The sequence below is a fragment of the Anas acuta genome, chromosome 25 (genome assembly GCF_963932015.1).
Source record: "Anas acuta chromosome 25, bAnaAcu1.1, whole genome shotgun sequence".
Lineage (NCBI taxonomy): Eukaryota > Metazoa > Chordata > Aves > Anseriformes > Anatidae > Anas > Anas acuta.
The window spans coordinates 4,041,646-4,056,932 of NC_089003.1; the positions used below are offsets into that span (position 1 = coordinate 4,041,646).

At 48.8% G+C, this 15,287-nt stretch overlaps 2 protein-coding genes across 2 annotated transcripts; one reads left to right on the plus strand and one right to left on the minus strand.

Annotated features, from left to right (window-relative positions):
* Positions 1 to 3,387: 3,387 nt before the first annotated feature.
* Positions 3,388 to 4,532, minus strand: LOC137844567 (olfactory receptor 14C36-like). Its single transcript, XM_068661035.1, has one exon. The coding sequence runs from the start codon at positions 4,530 to 4,532 to the stop codon at positions 3,567 to 3,569; it is 966 nt and encodes a 321-aa protein (XP_068517136.1). The 3' UTR covers positions 3,388 to 3,566.
* Positions 4,533 to 7,911: 3,379 nt separating this feature from the next.
* On the plus strand, positions 7,912 to 12,180 carry LOC137844245 (olfactory receptor 14C36-like). Its single transcript, XM_068660448.1, has 3 exons — positions 7,912 to 7,935; positions 9,794 to 9,875; positions 11,072 to 12,180. The coding sequence occupies exons 1-3, from the start codon at positions 7,912 to 7,914 to the stop codon at positions 12,019 to 12,021; spliced, it is 1,056 nt and encodes a 351-aa protein (XP_068516549.1). The 3' UTR covers positions 12,022 to 12,180.
* Positions 12,181 to 15,287: the final 3,107 nt, after the last annotated feature.

Consider the following 15,287-nt stretch of genomic DNA (forward strand, 5'->3'; position numbering starts at 1 on the left):
AACTTGACCAATTAGCTGTATAAGTTTTGAACAATTGAACTATATTGTCAAAATAGACATATCTTGTTAAGGCTTTCTTCATTTTAATGACCCCCATGGTGTATTTGATGCTCAGGTACCTCAGGTACAACAAGGAGATAGAATAAATCTCTCAAGGACCTAAAGTCAGAGGCAAACACCAAAGTTTCTTGGAGCATTTAATTGGTCCCATGGAGGGCCTTTACTACCAAAGCCTCCCAAAGGACTTGTTAGAGTAGATTAACTGCAGGCCATGATTGCAGGTAGTCAAGGGCATTGTGCAGGTGGCTCTGATGCTAAGAAAAGCCATGGTTTTGATGAAGCAGAAAGGCCAAGCCCTGAGCTCAGCCCTGGGAAGAGAGGTCCAGTCCCTCACATATGGAACAGTGGGATGTGGGCTGTGTGATGCTGAGTGCAGGACAAAGGTATGACACAACAGGACCTGTCTGCAGGGTGGCAAGAAGGCAGCAAGGCCCCAGGTGTCATGAGGGCAATGTGTCTCCTCATAGGCCTCAGATGCAGAGACATCACCCATAGCCGAGGGGACAAAGACCTCCATCTTGCTGGGCCCTTCAGCCTTGGCAGGGCCCTCAGCCATCTCCTCTGCAGGCTGTCCTGCACTGTCCCACACCTGTCCCTGTCTCCCTGCAGGCTGCAGACACTCCTCTCCCTTCTTCTTGCTCTCAAAAGGGCATTTCCATGGATATCTCTCCACCCTCACATGGGAGTTCCTTGAAACACATTGACATGCTCTGATGACAGACTTCATCTAGGTGACCACTGGCACCACAGTGTTATCCTTTGAGGGACATTTCTTCCTCCTCAAGCTCACTGCACACCTTCCAAGTTGCATTTTCTGACAGCTAATCATTTCCCTGTTATTTCCTGCTAACAAGCAAAGTTTTGTCATCTCAGAAACCACTCCTCGGGCAGGACTCCCAACCCAACAAACTTCCTGTGGTCTCTCAGCTGACCAGACACAAGCTGCCTCACTATCATCTCTCAAGCCATTGGCTTGCTGCTCATTTCAAACTCCTTGGCTAGACATGACCAAGTCATGGGCCTCCTACTTTCTATTCCTACCCTCTTGAAGAAGGAACAGAACAACCCCATCTCCAGGCCTTCTTTCTGGATGGGGCCTACCAGGCACTTAAGCAGAGGGGATCCCACAGTCAACATGCCAACTGGGTACCTTCTGCTGGCCTCTCAGGGACACTGGCAGATGAGAGCCTAAAAGTACACATCCCAGCCAGGAGACAAGGACCAACCTGTCAGCTAGTTCACAATCCCTTTCCAATTCACTTTCTTGCTACTTGCTCTGGAGCTGATGCTCCAGAGACAGAAATGACTTCACAGTCATCTTCACAACCATGTTCCTCCTGTGGGCCTATGAAAAACTTGAGGCACATTTGAGCTCATCATAGCATTCCCACCCATCTCCTCCTTGTGGCCTACAAGTTGATCAGATACACTTTACCTCATATTCATCTCTGAACGATGTATGAAGCTCAGGAACTTCATGATTCCTGCCAAGAGGGCCAACTGCTTAAGTTAGAGGTAGGAGAGGAGATGAAGGTCAGGGTTTTAGATCCCAGGAACCAAGATATTGGGCTTTAGTATTCCAGATTAGAGCTTTCCCACATTAGGCATTACACAGGCATAGGTGGAGGATTTGGTGATCAGCTTTGGGTGTCAGGTCAGTGTTTAGGGTATGGGCAAGTTTTGTGGGATAGGGTTTTGTTTAGGGATGGCCTGAAGGGTAGGGTTAAGTAGAACATCACTGTCCTAGTGATAAAGGCAGAGATTAGGGTGAGTGAAAAGTTAATAGGCTTATGGGTTTGGCTTCAAGGGAAGGTTTGAGGTTAAGTGGGAGAGTAGTGAATTACAGTCAAGGTGAGGAGTAGCAGTTAGGGGTTCAGAAACACAGTAAGAGCCTAAAAGAAATGTTTTCAGAGTCAGTGTTACAGCAGCACCAACACTACCTGAACCTTCATACCTCTGCAAAATTGTTCATTTTTGCTTGCCAAGCCCCTCTTCCCTCCCCCAAATCACACACCTTTCCTGTCCAGGCTTCTCCTGACCTCCCCATATCAGTCATCTTCTTAGGGGCAGCTTTCTGATGGCTTTCATAATATCGGAGTATCTGTCTCATCTCTGTTGGCTACTCTATTCCTGAGACAGAAGTGCTATTGTAGTCAGGAGGGAAAATGGCACAAATATGGCACAGGGGGCATAGGAGCACCCTGAACAATGTGACCAGCAGCTCTGCACCACCACAAAAAGGTGCTTCCTGCCTACAAGTTTTGGTTCCAGAATGGCTCCTGTGGATCAAGGGTAACTTTATGCAGCCTGTCATGCAGGCTTCCTCTTCCCCAGGACATCATGGAGGCAGTGGCCACCTCTGTGTAGAAAACAAAAAGCAGCCCTAAAGGATGAGTTCAGTCAAAAGTTGAAACCTCTGACCTGACAAACATTATCTAAGAACTTTTCCTCTACGGGGCCTACCAGATACTTTGACTATTTGCAAACCATGTGCCTTCTGCTGGCCTATCAGGGACACTTGCAGCTGTGACCCGAAGGCACAGACCCCAACCAGGAGTCAGGGGATGATCTGTCAGCTACTTCAGAAAAAGTCAGCTCTCAATTGACTTTACAGAACTTCTTTTAGGAGTTGATTATGAATTTCTGAGGCACCACTGACATCGTCATACCATACCTGCAAAACACCCTGTATTAGACCCTGGACAAGCAAAGGTAGAAGTGAGCTGGTTGTGTTCCTTCAAGCCCATGGCACTGCTGCTGGACTCCAGGCTCTGTGACACACAACCAGTTACGTGCCAGTCCTGTGAGGTGCTAGGGCAGGAGTGCCCTTACAGTCAATGTTCAAGTCCCATGCCTGCTGGTGGTTTCTCAGCTTCTGGTGCACAGTGAAGATCACGCTCACTTCCACAAGCCATGTGCCTCAAGCTGTCCTAGAAGACACTCAGGGGAAGTTCCCCCCCAGCTCCACTCCCAGCCCCAGCTGGCAGTGCTGCTCTGCAGAGTGAGGGGGCTATGGTGCTTGGGGCATGGGGGCACTCTGCAGGGCCATGCTGGGCAGTCTGGGAGGCAAACCCAGCTCATGGGGTCACTTCCATTGCCCCAGAGCTGCAACAAATCACTTGCTAGACTCCTTGGCCGAGGCTGCTGCAAGCCCTAGGGCTGCAAAGCTCTCCTCTGCCTGTTTACCCCAGATTTAGCAGTTTAGCTCTGGTCAGTCCACCAGGCTTACATTCTGGGGGCTCAGAACAGGTCTCACAGGAAGGATATCAGACAAAAAAGGCAGTGTAGGGTTTTGTTATTTTGTTCAAATTCACAGAGAGCCTGGCTTCTCATGCACAGAGTTTCTGACCTATATTCAACAGGTACATACTGAAATGCAAATGGGATGAATCATCTCATTTTAATTGGATACATTAGCTGAATTAAAACAAAGAAAATCCTCCAAAAAAATAAGCACAAAGACACACGCAAAAATAGAATATTGGCTATTCCTGTAATTATTGATATTATGAGTCATCTGCAGAAGCAGATTGGAAATTTGCTGCATCTGAAACACACCTAGTCATCAATTTCCATAAGGCATCCTTGAGCTCTTGATTTCTCATGCTGTAGATGAGGGGGTTCACTGCTGGAGGCACCACCGAGTACAGAACAGCCGCCATCAGGTCCAGAGATGGGGAAGAAATGGAAGGGCGTTTCAGGTAGGCAAACATGACAGTGCTGACAAACAGAGAGACCACAACCATGTGAGGGAGGCACATGGAAAAGGCTTTGTGCCGGCCTTGCACAGAGGGCATCCTCAGCACAGCCCTGAAGACCTGCACGTAGGACAGCACAATGAAGACAAAACAACCAAATACTAATGAAACACTAACCACAAGTACCCCAGCTTCCCTGAGGTAGGAGTTTGAGCATGAGAGCTTGAGGATCTGGGGGATTTCACAGAAGAACTGGTCCACAGCATTGCCTTGGCAGAGGGGCAGTGAAAATGTGTTGGCAGTGTGCAGGACAGCATGGACAAAGCCACTGCCCCAGGCAGCTGCTGCCATCTGGGCACAAGCTCTGCTGCCAAGGAGGCTCCCATAGTGCAGGGGCTTGCAGATAGCAACGTAGCGGTCGTAGGCCATGACGGTGAGAAGGGAATACTCTGCTCCAGCCAAGAAGAATACAAAGAGGACCTGGGCAGCACATCCTTCATAGGAGATGGCCCTGGTATCCCAGAGGGTATTGGCCATGGCTTTGGGGAGAGTGGTGGAGATGCAGCCCAGGTCGAGGATGGCGAGGTTGAGGAGGAAGAAGTACATGGGGGTGTGGAGTCGGTGGTCGCAGGCTACAGCGGTGAGGATGAGGCCATTGCCCAGGAGGGCAGCCAGGTAGATGCCCAGGAAGAGCCCGAAGTGAAGAAGCTGCAGCTCCCGTGTGTCTGCGAATGCCAGCAGGAGGAACTCGCTCACAGAGCTGCTGTTGGACATTTGCTCGTTCTGGATATGGACACTGCCAAAGGAGAGAAAAAAACATTCAAAGATAGGGTAGGTTTCTTGGAGCAAAATTCCATTCATTCTTTATTAAAGACTTCATGTTACCTTTTTTTTTCCTACAAGTCCTTAGTGCATCGCCCTTGCTGTAGTCCTGCCTTGTGCTGGCTGATGTCATATACACAGCAGCTGGCTCTGCCCAGAAATTCCTGACGGACCCTATTTACTGCACAGCCATGGTACATGGAGGTGTATACAGCACTGTGGTTTTGGAGGGAGGGCACCTGGGAAGGGGATCCCTGTGTTCAATGAGGGTATTTGGTTGTGTGATCAGTGCCTGCAGCAGTCTCAGCTTGGGGATGGCTGCACTCAGAGGTGATGCTGAAAAATCATCTGGGCTCCAAGTGCAGGTGGCAAAGACACTCTTTCAGCACAGCTGTGCAGAATGCAAGTAAGAAGACTTGACAAGGTTCTGATTCAGAAGAGTAAGCAAGGGAACTTGGACAATGCAAGGATCTTTCTTTTTTTTTTTTTTTCTGCAGGAGCTCTGGCGGCACAGGAGGCAGGTCTTGCCCTCAACAATATAGAGTTGAAGACTGAGGACAGAGATTCTCCCAGATTATCTGTGCCATGACACAAGCTGTGCTTGTGAGGGGGATAGGAGACCAGGGGCTGCTGCAATGAAGGCACCTGCACTGCAGGGGATGGTAGGGAGGGAGTAGCTCCCTCTCACTGCCTGTCCCTGCCACTGCTGCCTGCAGCTGTGCCTGCCAGCAGCTGTTTCTCTATCCCCGCATCTCATCCTGTCCATGCTCACAGACCCCTTCCCAACCGCTGTGTGTGCAACTTTGCCCTGCAGACACCTCCCAGGGATAGGGACAGCTCTGGGGACATCTACCTGTCTGCAGGTCCTAAAGAATATCCTGGATATTCCCTGAGGGAAAAAAAAAGAAAAAAAAAAAAAGTAGATGCTGGCAAAGTGTGTAAGCAGAGATGAATGAAAGGACTTTCAAAGGTTCATCAGCAACTTACTTATACCTCAGAGTAATGCTGTAGGAGCCTCAGTCCCTTTAGAAATCTAATCATTCCATTATCACACAGCCTGCTTTTTCATCACAGCAGTAAAATGAAGGCAGAGACTGCAGAAAGTGCCTTCACTTGCAGGCAGCCCCTGCCCTGCCCTTCCACTGCCCAAGCCCCCGGGGCAATGTCCTGGGGGTGCTGTATAGCTGTGAGCAGCCTGCCCCAGGCAGCAGCCTCTGGGCAGTAGCAGGACCCTGCCTTGCCTTGCCCTTTCAGGAGGCTCCTTCCATCCGCAGCTTCTCCCCACAGCCCCTGGGCAGCACCCCTTCCTGTACCCCAGCTGCAGCCGGCCCTGTCAGAAGGCAACTCTGGGGCCCTGGCCTCTGGACACGAGGCAGGGAAGCCCTTCTCTGCAGCATATCCCCCTCCTCTGCACCAGAGACTTACACCACAAAAGTCATTCTTGTAAGTCCCACAAGCTGTGGGATGTGCTTAATTGAGGAGATCCCTGCAGGAACCACACCTGCATTGCCCTGCACTCATTGCCCTTACCATGCCAGGAGCTGTGAAGGTTCCTGCTTCAGTCAGGTCTCCTCTGCCCACCTGCTGCAGGCTGCCTTACAGTTCCCGTGTTTTCTGTCCCCCTTCAGCACTGCCCAAGAGTTCCCTCCCTCCTTCCCTCTCTCCCAGGAGCCTGGCCCAGATCAGCAGCACAGGCCCAGCCCAAGGCATCTGCTCTCCCCACCCCACACTGGGCTCCCTGGAGATGTCCCTGGGGCTCCCCAGGTACCTCCTTGAAAGAGAAGGCACTGACGTTCCCTTGCTCAGCTGACAGAAACATTTCTTTCCAACACTGTTCTCTGTGCTCCCAGAGGCAGAGTTGGGTGGGAGAACCACCCTGCCTTGTCCCAACATTAGGCAGGAGAGCCAGACCAGAACAGGCAGCGAGATCCTTTCCCCCTGCTGAGGGAAGGGATGCAGCCAAAGCAATCGAGGCATCTCTTCTGGGGTTTTGCAGTCCTGTGGCTGGAAGGGAACTCAGCCTCCTCCCATGCACAACACAAACCTGTTGGAGGTGGGGTTACTCTTGCTTTGACTCAGGCGTGCCCCAAACAGGCACCCGCATATGAGCTCCTTTTCTAACTCCTGTGCTAGGCAATGGAGGAGGTGGTCATGGGTGAGGTTCAGGTGCAAACTCCTGACTCCATTTCAAGTGCCAGACACAGGCCAAGATACATGTGTGTATCTGCAATATGTAATGGAGCAATTTTTGGAGAAAGAGCAGCGACTAGAGTCACCACCTGGGAGGCTGGTGGGGAACTCCTGTGACCAACTGAAATGGCAGCAAATATGCACATGTATGACACTTGAGCCTTTTCTTACTCATTGGGTTCAAGGTAATCCCTAGAAGTGTAGGGTGATCAAAGGGGTCATGAACCACAGGAACAGCCAAGCTTCTCTTCTTCTCTTCTCCATCTGTTCTATTTCCAACAATGTCTGCTGATTTTATAATCAGAAGTTGTCCCATGGGCATCCACACACTGCGCAATCTAATTCAGGGCAGCTGCTCCCTTTAACAGTCAGTTACAGGCCTGTAGTTCTATGTGACATGACATGATTCTCCAACATGATTTAAAGCAGCATTGAAGCACACCATGCATGTCTTCCATCATGCAAGACAGTCCTTAACAGACTGAAGCCAGTTCAGTGGAGGCCACCGAGATGGTCGGGGCTGGAGGATGAGAACCCTGGCCTTGTTCAGCATGGGGAAAGAATGGCTTTGAGGGGAACACATAGCAGCTTTGCACTGTCTGTGCAGAGGTTTCCAAGAGGACAGATTAAAGATCATCACTACCATGCAAGGCATCAGTACAGGCAGAGGGCAGAAACAAGAGACATTCATGATACATGTGTACAGAAACTTTTCCAACAAGAGAACAGCTCTGGAAGCTATGTCTCAGAAAATGTGAGCCAGCTCCACACCTGGAAATTTTCAAGAGCCATCTGCATAAAGCCTTGAGTAAGTTGCAGTGATCCTGCTTGGAGCAGGAGGTTGCCTATTGAGGTCCCTCCTAGCCTGGTGATGCTGTTGTGCCTTCTTTTCTAGATGGATTGGTTCAGAAAAGCACTCAGGTTCTCCCTGATCACAGAGGAATCACAGCAGGTGCAGGGGGTCTTCCCTGTTACCACAGATAGCCCCTGATTTCATCCTTGGCTTTTCCCATCATCTGCCTTTTTCTTCCCCGTCTCTTTCACTGGTCTCATACCTCTCAGAAAGAATGGTCTGCTCTGTTAATACATTCCCTACTGCACAGTGGCTTTCCTTTGTGTACCCCCATGTGGTGTTTATCAGATGGTCACTCTGATAGTGAATGGAGTAAGTCTTAGTATGTCTGACCATGAAAATTAACATACATGGCTCCTGTGTGAGAAGCACATGTTGTCTTCTTGCTTTCTGGTTAATAATTACCATGGAAGTAGTTTGGATTTTGATGTTTTGATGGGACAAACTGGCACCTGCCAGAAAGTGTGCGGTTCTTCAGCTCCAATGCCAACACCTGTAGAAACTGGGAATTTACAGTACATGTACTCTGAACTGCCCCTGTACTCTCTGATTTGAAAATTACCCCAGTGTCTGATTACTGTTGCACCTCAAAATGGAATTTCCGATTTAACAGCAGAGTCAGAAAAATGGCACATTATAACTAGACCCCACTCCCCATACCATTCACCAGTCTGGGCATTCTGAAAGCCAGGTGGGAGATGGTGACTGACAATTGAGTATCAATACCTAAATGACAACACAGAATTAACACATGATGGGTTTATCCATCTTATTACTGAAAGGAGGTTGGCCATATCCCTTTGTCTCCCACACTTCATAAACATTTATTTGTATTTATAAGCATTATTTTATTTATAAACATTAATAAGATCCCCTCTCAGTCTTCTTTTCTCAAGGCTGAACAGACTCGGATCTCTCAGCTTTTCCTCATAGGGGACATGCTCCAGGCCCTGTATCATCTTTGTGGCCCTCCACTGGACTCTTCTGGACTCTTTCTAGGAGATCCCTGTCTTTTTTTTTTTTTTTTTTTTTTTTTTTTTTGTACTGGGGAGCCCATAACTGGATACAGTAGTCCAGGTTGAGGCCTGACCAGGGCAGAAATACCACTATCTTCTCAGAGACAGCACAATCAGGGTGAGCCATTTGCCTGCAGACATTAACAGTTGACAGACTGGAGCATCTATAAAAGGGAACCTTGAGAGACTCCAGGATTTTGCCTAGAGAAACATCTTGACATTTACAAGGAGAAGAGCCTAGACCTGCACCATTGGAAGAGTAACCTCCTCAGGGTTGATTGGGACCCTGCTGACTGAGCAGTGCCCAGGAGGAGGGTCTGGGCACTAAGAGGGATGCCATATGACAGTGGTGCCTGCTCACCAGGAGCAAGGCCAGCTTCATTCAGAGCTGCCTTACGAGGAGCATGGCCACCAGGAAAATCTGCATTATCATACTCAGCTCAGGTCTGGTGTAACACCAAATGGACAAAGGTCTGCATCCAGAAGGGTCTTAGTGCCTCGTTGCCTCCACCCATGAACCAGGCAGGGGTCAGACCATTCTCCTGCACTTGGCAGTGCCCATCCCCATCTCCTACTCCCTTCCCAGGGGCCTGGCCCTTGTGCTTGGTGAGACACAAGCAGTAGTTTTCTATGCATCAGTGTCACTTTCACACTGCCTTTGCCTACTTGTCTTCACTACCTCCAATATTATGCTCTAACGAGCTCCAAGGGAGGCTATTTCAGAACCGGCCCACAGGGGGGCATGCCAGGAAAGTTGCATCTGACTTGGACTTCTTGTGAGATTTCTTCAGTTTCCTCTTAATGCTAGCGTTTCATGGGCTCATCACCAAACCCACCAGAGGGGTCATTACAATGCCTTGGGCTGGGCCTCTGCTGCTGAGCTGGGCCGGGCTCCTGGGACAGAGAGATATCCTGGCAAGAGGGCCCTGGTGCGGAGAGACAGCTCTGCCCATGAGCAGCTCCTCTGCACAGCACAGAAGGGCTGGAGGAGCACAACAACAGAGGACAGTGTGAGGCAGGACAGTTCTGCAGATTCTTGACACTGAGTCTCCAGTTGCAAAGCAATGTAGATTCAGTTGCCAAATGGTTCTTCTACAACTAGCACATCTGATGGCTGATAGCATGTGTCAGGATGCCTCTCTCTGTTTCTCCAGCACAGAGTAGAAGATGTTTTAGAGAATCACATTTATGACTGGACTTTTCAAGAAGAAGACCAAGACAGCATCTACATGAAGGGTAAGACTTTTTCTGGAGTCTGTGCTTTCAGATTCCTGCAGTGTCGGGGAGGCAGATTTCATGGTAATTGTTTGGGGGGATTGTACAGGAGACTGAGACTCCTAGAGCACTGCACTAAGACATCAATATGGTAGAGATGAACTTCATAAAGTCCCTCTAGCCACCACAGCTTAAAGACTGCAACATTACATTTGTGGCCTGCTCAGGGCTAACTCCAGCTGATCTTTAGGTGCTGCAACCCTTGTGATGCCTATGGGCAGTGCCCTGTCTTTGGGAGGTGTCTGCAGAGCTGAGCACACAGTATTTGCAATAAGCATGAGCTGCCTTCCCTGCAGATGGAGCTGCAGCAGAGGAGGGGCTCCTGAGTGTCTGTATGTCCCTCCCTGGCCTTGCCTCCCATGGCAGCAGCATGGTGACATTCCTTCTGGCTTCTCCATCTGGATGTATTGCTGCTGTTCTTGTTTCCAGGCTGGCTAGGAATGGGGGTTTCAGATATACATGGAGTGAGCCCTCAGTGTGCTCGGCTGGAAGTGGAGTACAGGGACAGGGTGAGGGGGCTGGAGATGTGCTCTTTGAGCCTTGATTCTTCTGATCTCAGCAGTGTTCAGGTTCTTTTCAGGTGAACCTCTGAGTGCAATTGTCCTGAAGCTCAAAGAGATGCCAGCACAGGGCAGCTGAGACTAGGACTGACTGACAGCCTGGTTGCCCTCTCTACAGGATAATCTGCACATAAGGGGCTGTCCCTTTGCCTCTGATGATCCACAGGCTTTCACTTGGAATGCAGCAGAAATGCCGAGGATTTCTGCCTTAGAAACACTCCTCAGATGCAGTGGGGCAGCTGGAACAAAACAACAACAACAAAGGAAAGCCCCACAGCCCTGCTCTGCAGTTGGGTGAACTGGGAGCAACAATGTGCACAATCTCCAGATATCAGGAGTGAATTAAATCTGGGATTACCCCGTGTGCCTCTTCACCTCTTGCTGTAAAGCAGAACTGACTCCTGCATTGCCCACAACAGAGCCCCCTTCTCCCAAGGACATTTTCAGGCAGCATTAATCAGAACTCTTGAAAGTGACCTGCCAAATGTCTGCCTGGAAGTGGGCAAACGTGTTAGGGAGTTTTAATAGGAAATTGAAATAATTTATTCTTTGATAACACTGTGGTAAATTATTACCATCTTTCTATTCCTTGGGCAGGGCCCCATGCCCAGAACCAGCAAATGCCCAACAGCAGCTCTGTGAGCGAGTTCCTCCTGCTGGCATTCGCAGACACACGGGAGCTGCAGCTCCTGCACTTCGCGCTCTTCCTGGACATCTACCTGGCTGCCCTCCTGGGCAATGGCCTTATCCTCACCACTGTAGCCTGCAACCACCGCCTCCACACCCCCATGTACTTCTTCCTCCTCAACCTCGCCATCCTCGACCTGGGCTGCATCTCCACCACTCTCCCCAAAGCCATGGCCAATATCCTCTGGGACACCAGGGCCATCTCCTATGAAGGATGTGCTGCCCAGGTCTTCTTTTTAGTCTTCTTGTTTGGAGCAGAGTATTCCCTTCTCACTGTCATGGCCTATGACCGCTACGTTGCTATCTGCAAGCCCCTGCACTACGGGAGCCTCCTTGGCAGCAGAGCTTGTGCCCAGATGGCAGCAGCTGCCTGGGGCAGTGGCTTTGTCCATGCTGTCCTGCACACTGCCAACACATTTTCATTGCCCCTCTGTCAAGGCAATGCTGTGGACCAGTTCTTCTGTGAACTTCCTCAGATCCTCAGGCTCATCTGCTCAGATTCTTACCTCACAGAGATGGCACTCATCATGTTTTCTGTCTGTTTAGGTGTTGGTTGTTTTGTTTTCATTGTGTTATCCTACGTGCAGGTCTTCAGGGCTGTGCTGAGGATGCCCTCTGAGCAAGGCCGGCACAAAGCCTTTTCCATGTGCCTCCCTCACCTGGCCATAGTTTTCCTGTTTCTAAGCACCATCATGTTTGCCTACCTAAAGCCCCATTTCATTTCCTCTTCATTCCTAAATGTGGTGGTGGCAGTTCTGTACTCGGTGGTACCTCCAGCAGTGAACCCTCTCATCTACAGCATGAGGAACCAGGAGCTAAAGGATGCAGTGAGGAAATTCTTTGGTTACCTGATTCTTTAGCATTAGTAATGTGCCTATAACGCTAATGGGACACACAGGTTATTGGGAAAAACAAAACAAAACACTCAATACAGTATCTTGTAATTATTTTATATCATTATTTCCTAAAAGATGTGATTTTGATTTTATGTTATTCTTAGCATCTTCTCTCTTAATAAATTTATTTACTTTTCCCAATCATCTCATGTACATATAGCAGTGGCTTCCTGTGTAAATAAAGACAATAAAGAAGCCCTGAGAACTCAGTCTCAGCTGCCATTTCTTCCCTTCTCCTCTGCAGCTGGGGGAGAAGCCCCAGCATGTAGGAGGGGCTCAGGGCCAATAGCCCAGCTTCCACATGGAGGAGCAGCACCAGCAGCCCTTTGGGCTGCCCCTCAGTGCCAGTTAGGCTTTTCCCTGGCTGGAAGGGGGCAATTTCCCAAACTGGGGCAAGCTGATGGGTACCACCACGGCCACTTGAAGGGACCTGCCTTTGAGTCTTTCAGCCTAAATTTGCCACAGATGACCCAAGATGGTTCATGAATGTTCAGGTGTCTACAAAGAATCAGCCAGAGTTTCTCATATTCCAAATGAGAATTTCGTCTATGGGTCAGTCCCAAGAACCCTCTCACCTCTCTTTCATGTGCTGGTCTGGGCTGCAGTTACAGAGACAAAGACTACTGCTGGCAGTAGAAGTGCCTTGGGAACTCCACTTGGCTCTATCTGAATTTCCCCCAAGAACTCTGGTCTCCTTCAGGTCCTTTCTGACAGCTGCCAGACACAGGAAAATACTCATATAACAGAGCTCTGCAGGTGTCACTGGTTGCTTATGGTCAGACAGTGAAGCTCTATCTGAGTACCTGAGAAATTTCTTCAGTATTTTTAAAAATGAGCACCTACTCATCAACTGAAATGGTTCAATCCTTTCCATAAAGTATCGCAGGATGAATTTAATTTCTGCTAAGACAAAACATGAATTTGTAGGATGCGTATTCACTATATTAGAAGAAAGAGTGATCTTCCCCTCTAGTTGCAGCATCACTATACTGTCAGTTATTATGTACATTTAGTTTCCCTCATCTTCCAGGTACTTCCACCTGTCCTGGTATCCATCCTGGAAGTCCCCTTTCCAGCTGCCTATCTGGACCTATGCACATCCCATTGTTCTCCAGATTTGCCCACCACATACTCTTGGAGCATTCATTCCACTCTAACCTAACCAGTTACTGCTTTGAGCTTCAGGGAGTTTAGACTTACCTGTCTTAAAATAGCCTGTCCAACTGTATCCTTAGCCAGCTCCTCAAATGCCTTTATATTTATCTTTGTAATCTAGCTGTTTGAAAAAAAATATTGAAAAAACTACAATACATCTACAACACTCCTGATACACTTATCTCATGTGAAAAATGAGGCAGCCTGGACTTGGCACACAGCTGAGGAATTTTTTCCCTGTTTTGGTAAGTTGTATTATGGTTTACTTTGGTTTGGGTCAAAATAAGAAAAACCCTTCTGTGCTTACGTGCAGCCAGACCTCTAAGGAAAGCAGGTAGGAGTTGGTGCAAAGGTGAAGTGACATTCATCTGATGATTTCAGTGGGGAAGTCTGGTGTAAGGAAAAGCGGTGCAAGTCCCAGGTAGTCAGAGAGAATTGGCTGAGCTGGGCAGGTGAAGAGAAGGTTTGTCCAGACAGGGTCCTGCTTCAGTAGTCTGCTTTTCCTACTTGCCCAGACCTCCTAAGAAGACACCATGGATCAACATCAGTGGGGGAATGTTGCTTTCACTTTTTGCCTAATCTCAAGAGCAATCAAAAATATCTGTAAACATGAAAAAAATCATTCTTTATCAAGTGCTCATTGCAGTCTTCCTCTTTAACTACATTTCTGAAGCTTCACTGATGAATTGTGCAAGTCTTGAAGACTTAAGGAAATTGCCAGAATAGACGTGGCTTGTTAGGGTGTTTGGCATTTTAATGACCCCCATGGTGTATTTGGGGCTCAGGTACTGAGAGGAGACTGAAGAACCCTCTCCAGAAGCTAAAGGCAGAGCAAATAACAAAGATTCTTGGAGCAATACACTGGCCCCACTTAGGGTCAAAATTGACAAAGTTTCCAAATGGACATATCTGACCAGATAATTGGAGACCATGATTTTAGATTGGCTAAGAGCATTGTGCAGATGGCTCTGATGCTGAGAAAAACCTTAGCTTTTATGAAGCAGAAAGGCCAAGCCCTGAGCCCAGCCCTGGAAAGAGAGGTCCTGCCCCTGATCCATGCGGAAGTGGGATGTGGGCTGTGTGATGCTGAGTGCAGGACAAAGGTATGACACCACAGGACCTGTCTGTGGGATGGCAAGAGGCAGCAAGGCCTCAGTGTCTTAAGGACAACGTGTCTTCTCATAGGCCTCAGTGGCGGAGACATCACCCATAGCCAAGGTGAAAAATAACTTCATCCTGATTGACTCTCCATTCTCTAGCTGTCTCTCTGCTCAATGGCCCTCTTCCCAGGAGCTTTATCTGTCCCAGGAGCCTGGCTCCACTTAGCAGCACAGCACCTGACCATAATCAGTCTCTGATCTCTCACACTTGGAGTCAGTGGGAGCTTTTTGATCCTATGGTTAAATGCATCACAGGACTTTGCTGGAACTAATCTTTTTGTAATTCTATAATATCACTTGCTCTGTCCCATTGGGCTCCCTTGAAGTGTCCCCAAGGCCTCAGGGCTGACAGACTCTCCTGGCGTATGGTGTTTGAAAGCAGACCGAAATCTTCACCAACTGCTCCTCTCTGAGCAGGAAAGACAGATTTTAGAAGTGTGGTTTATAATTAAATAATCATATAATCATTAAGGTTTGAAAAGACCTCTAAGGTCATCTGCTTCAACTGCCCCCCTTCCACCAATATTATATACTATATCATGTCCTTACATACTACAACCAAACTTTCCTTTAACACCCCAGGGATGGTGAAGGGGAAGCGTACGGTAGGCGAAAGTAGCACACCTGTTAGTAGAATCTGCCAAGCAAGCGACACACAAGGCATTTCTTTGCCAGGAGCTGAGCGATGGCCATCAGGTCATGTTAGCAGTGAAGGGGAAGTGTGTGGTAGGTGAAAGCAGTGCAGTGGGGCAGGCATACTGGGGAGGTTGTGCTGGGCACCGGTCTCCCCTCTGTAGTGGTGTGGGAATGGGTGGGTGTAGGGGGTTAGTGAGTGTAGCATTGTGAGGTGCAGAGCGTGTGTGAAAGCATGGTGGTGTTGGTGGCGGTGAAGGAAAAAAAAAAAAGAGTTGGTGT

Excerpts from the sequence above, each read along its gene's own strand:
- LOC137844245 (XM_068660448.1), top strand. The coding sequence starts at position 7,912 with ATGGTCACTCTGATAGTGAATGGA. Across the intron at positions 7,936-9,793 it reads TCACTCTGATAGTGAATGGA|CACAGAGTAGAAGATGTTTT; the intron begins GTAAGTCTTAGT and ends CTGTTTCTCCAG. Across the intron at positions 9,876-11,071 it reads AGACAGCATCTACATGAAGG|GGCCCCATGCCCAGAACCAG; the intron begins GTAAGACTTTTT and ends TTCCTTGGGCAG.
- LOC137844567 (XM_068661035.1), bottom strand. The coding sequence starts at position 4,532 with ATGTCCAACAGCAGCTCTGTGAGCGAGTTCCTCCTGCTGGCATTCGCA.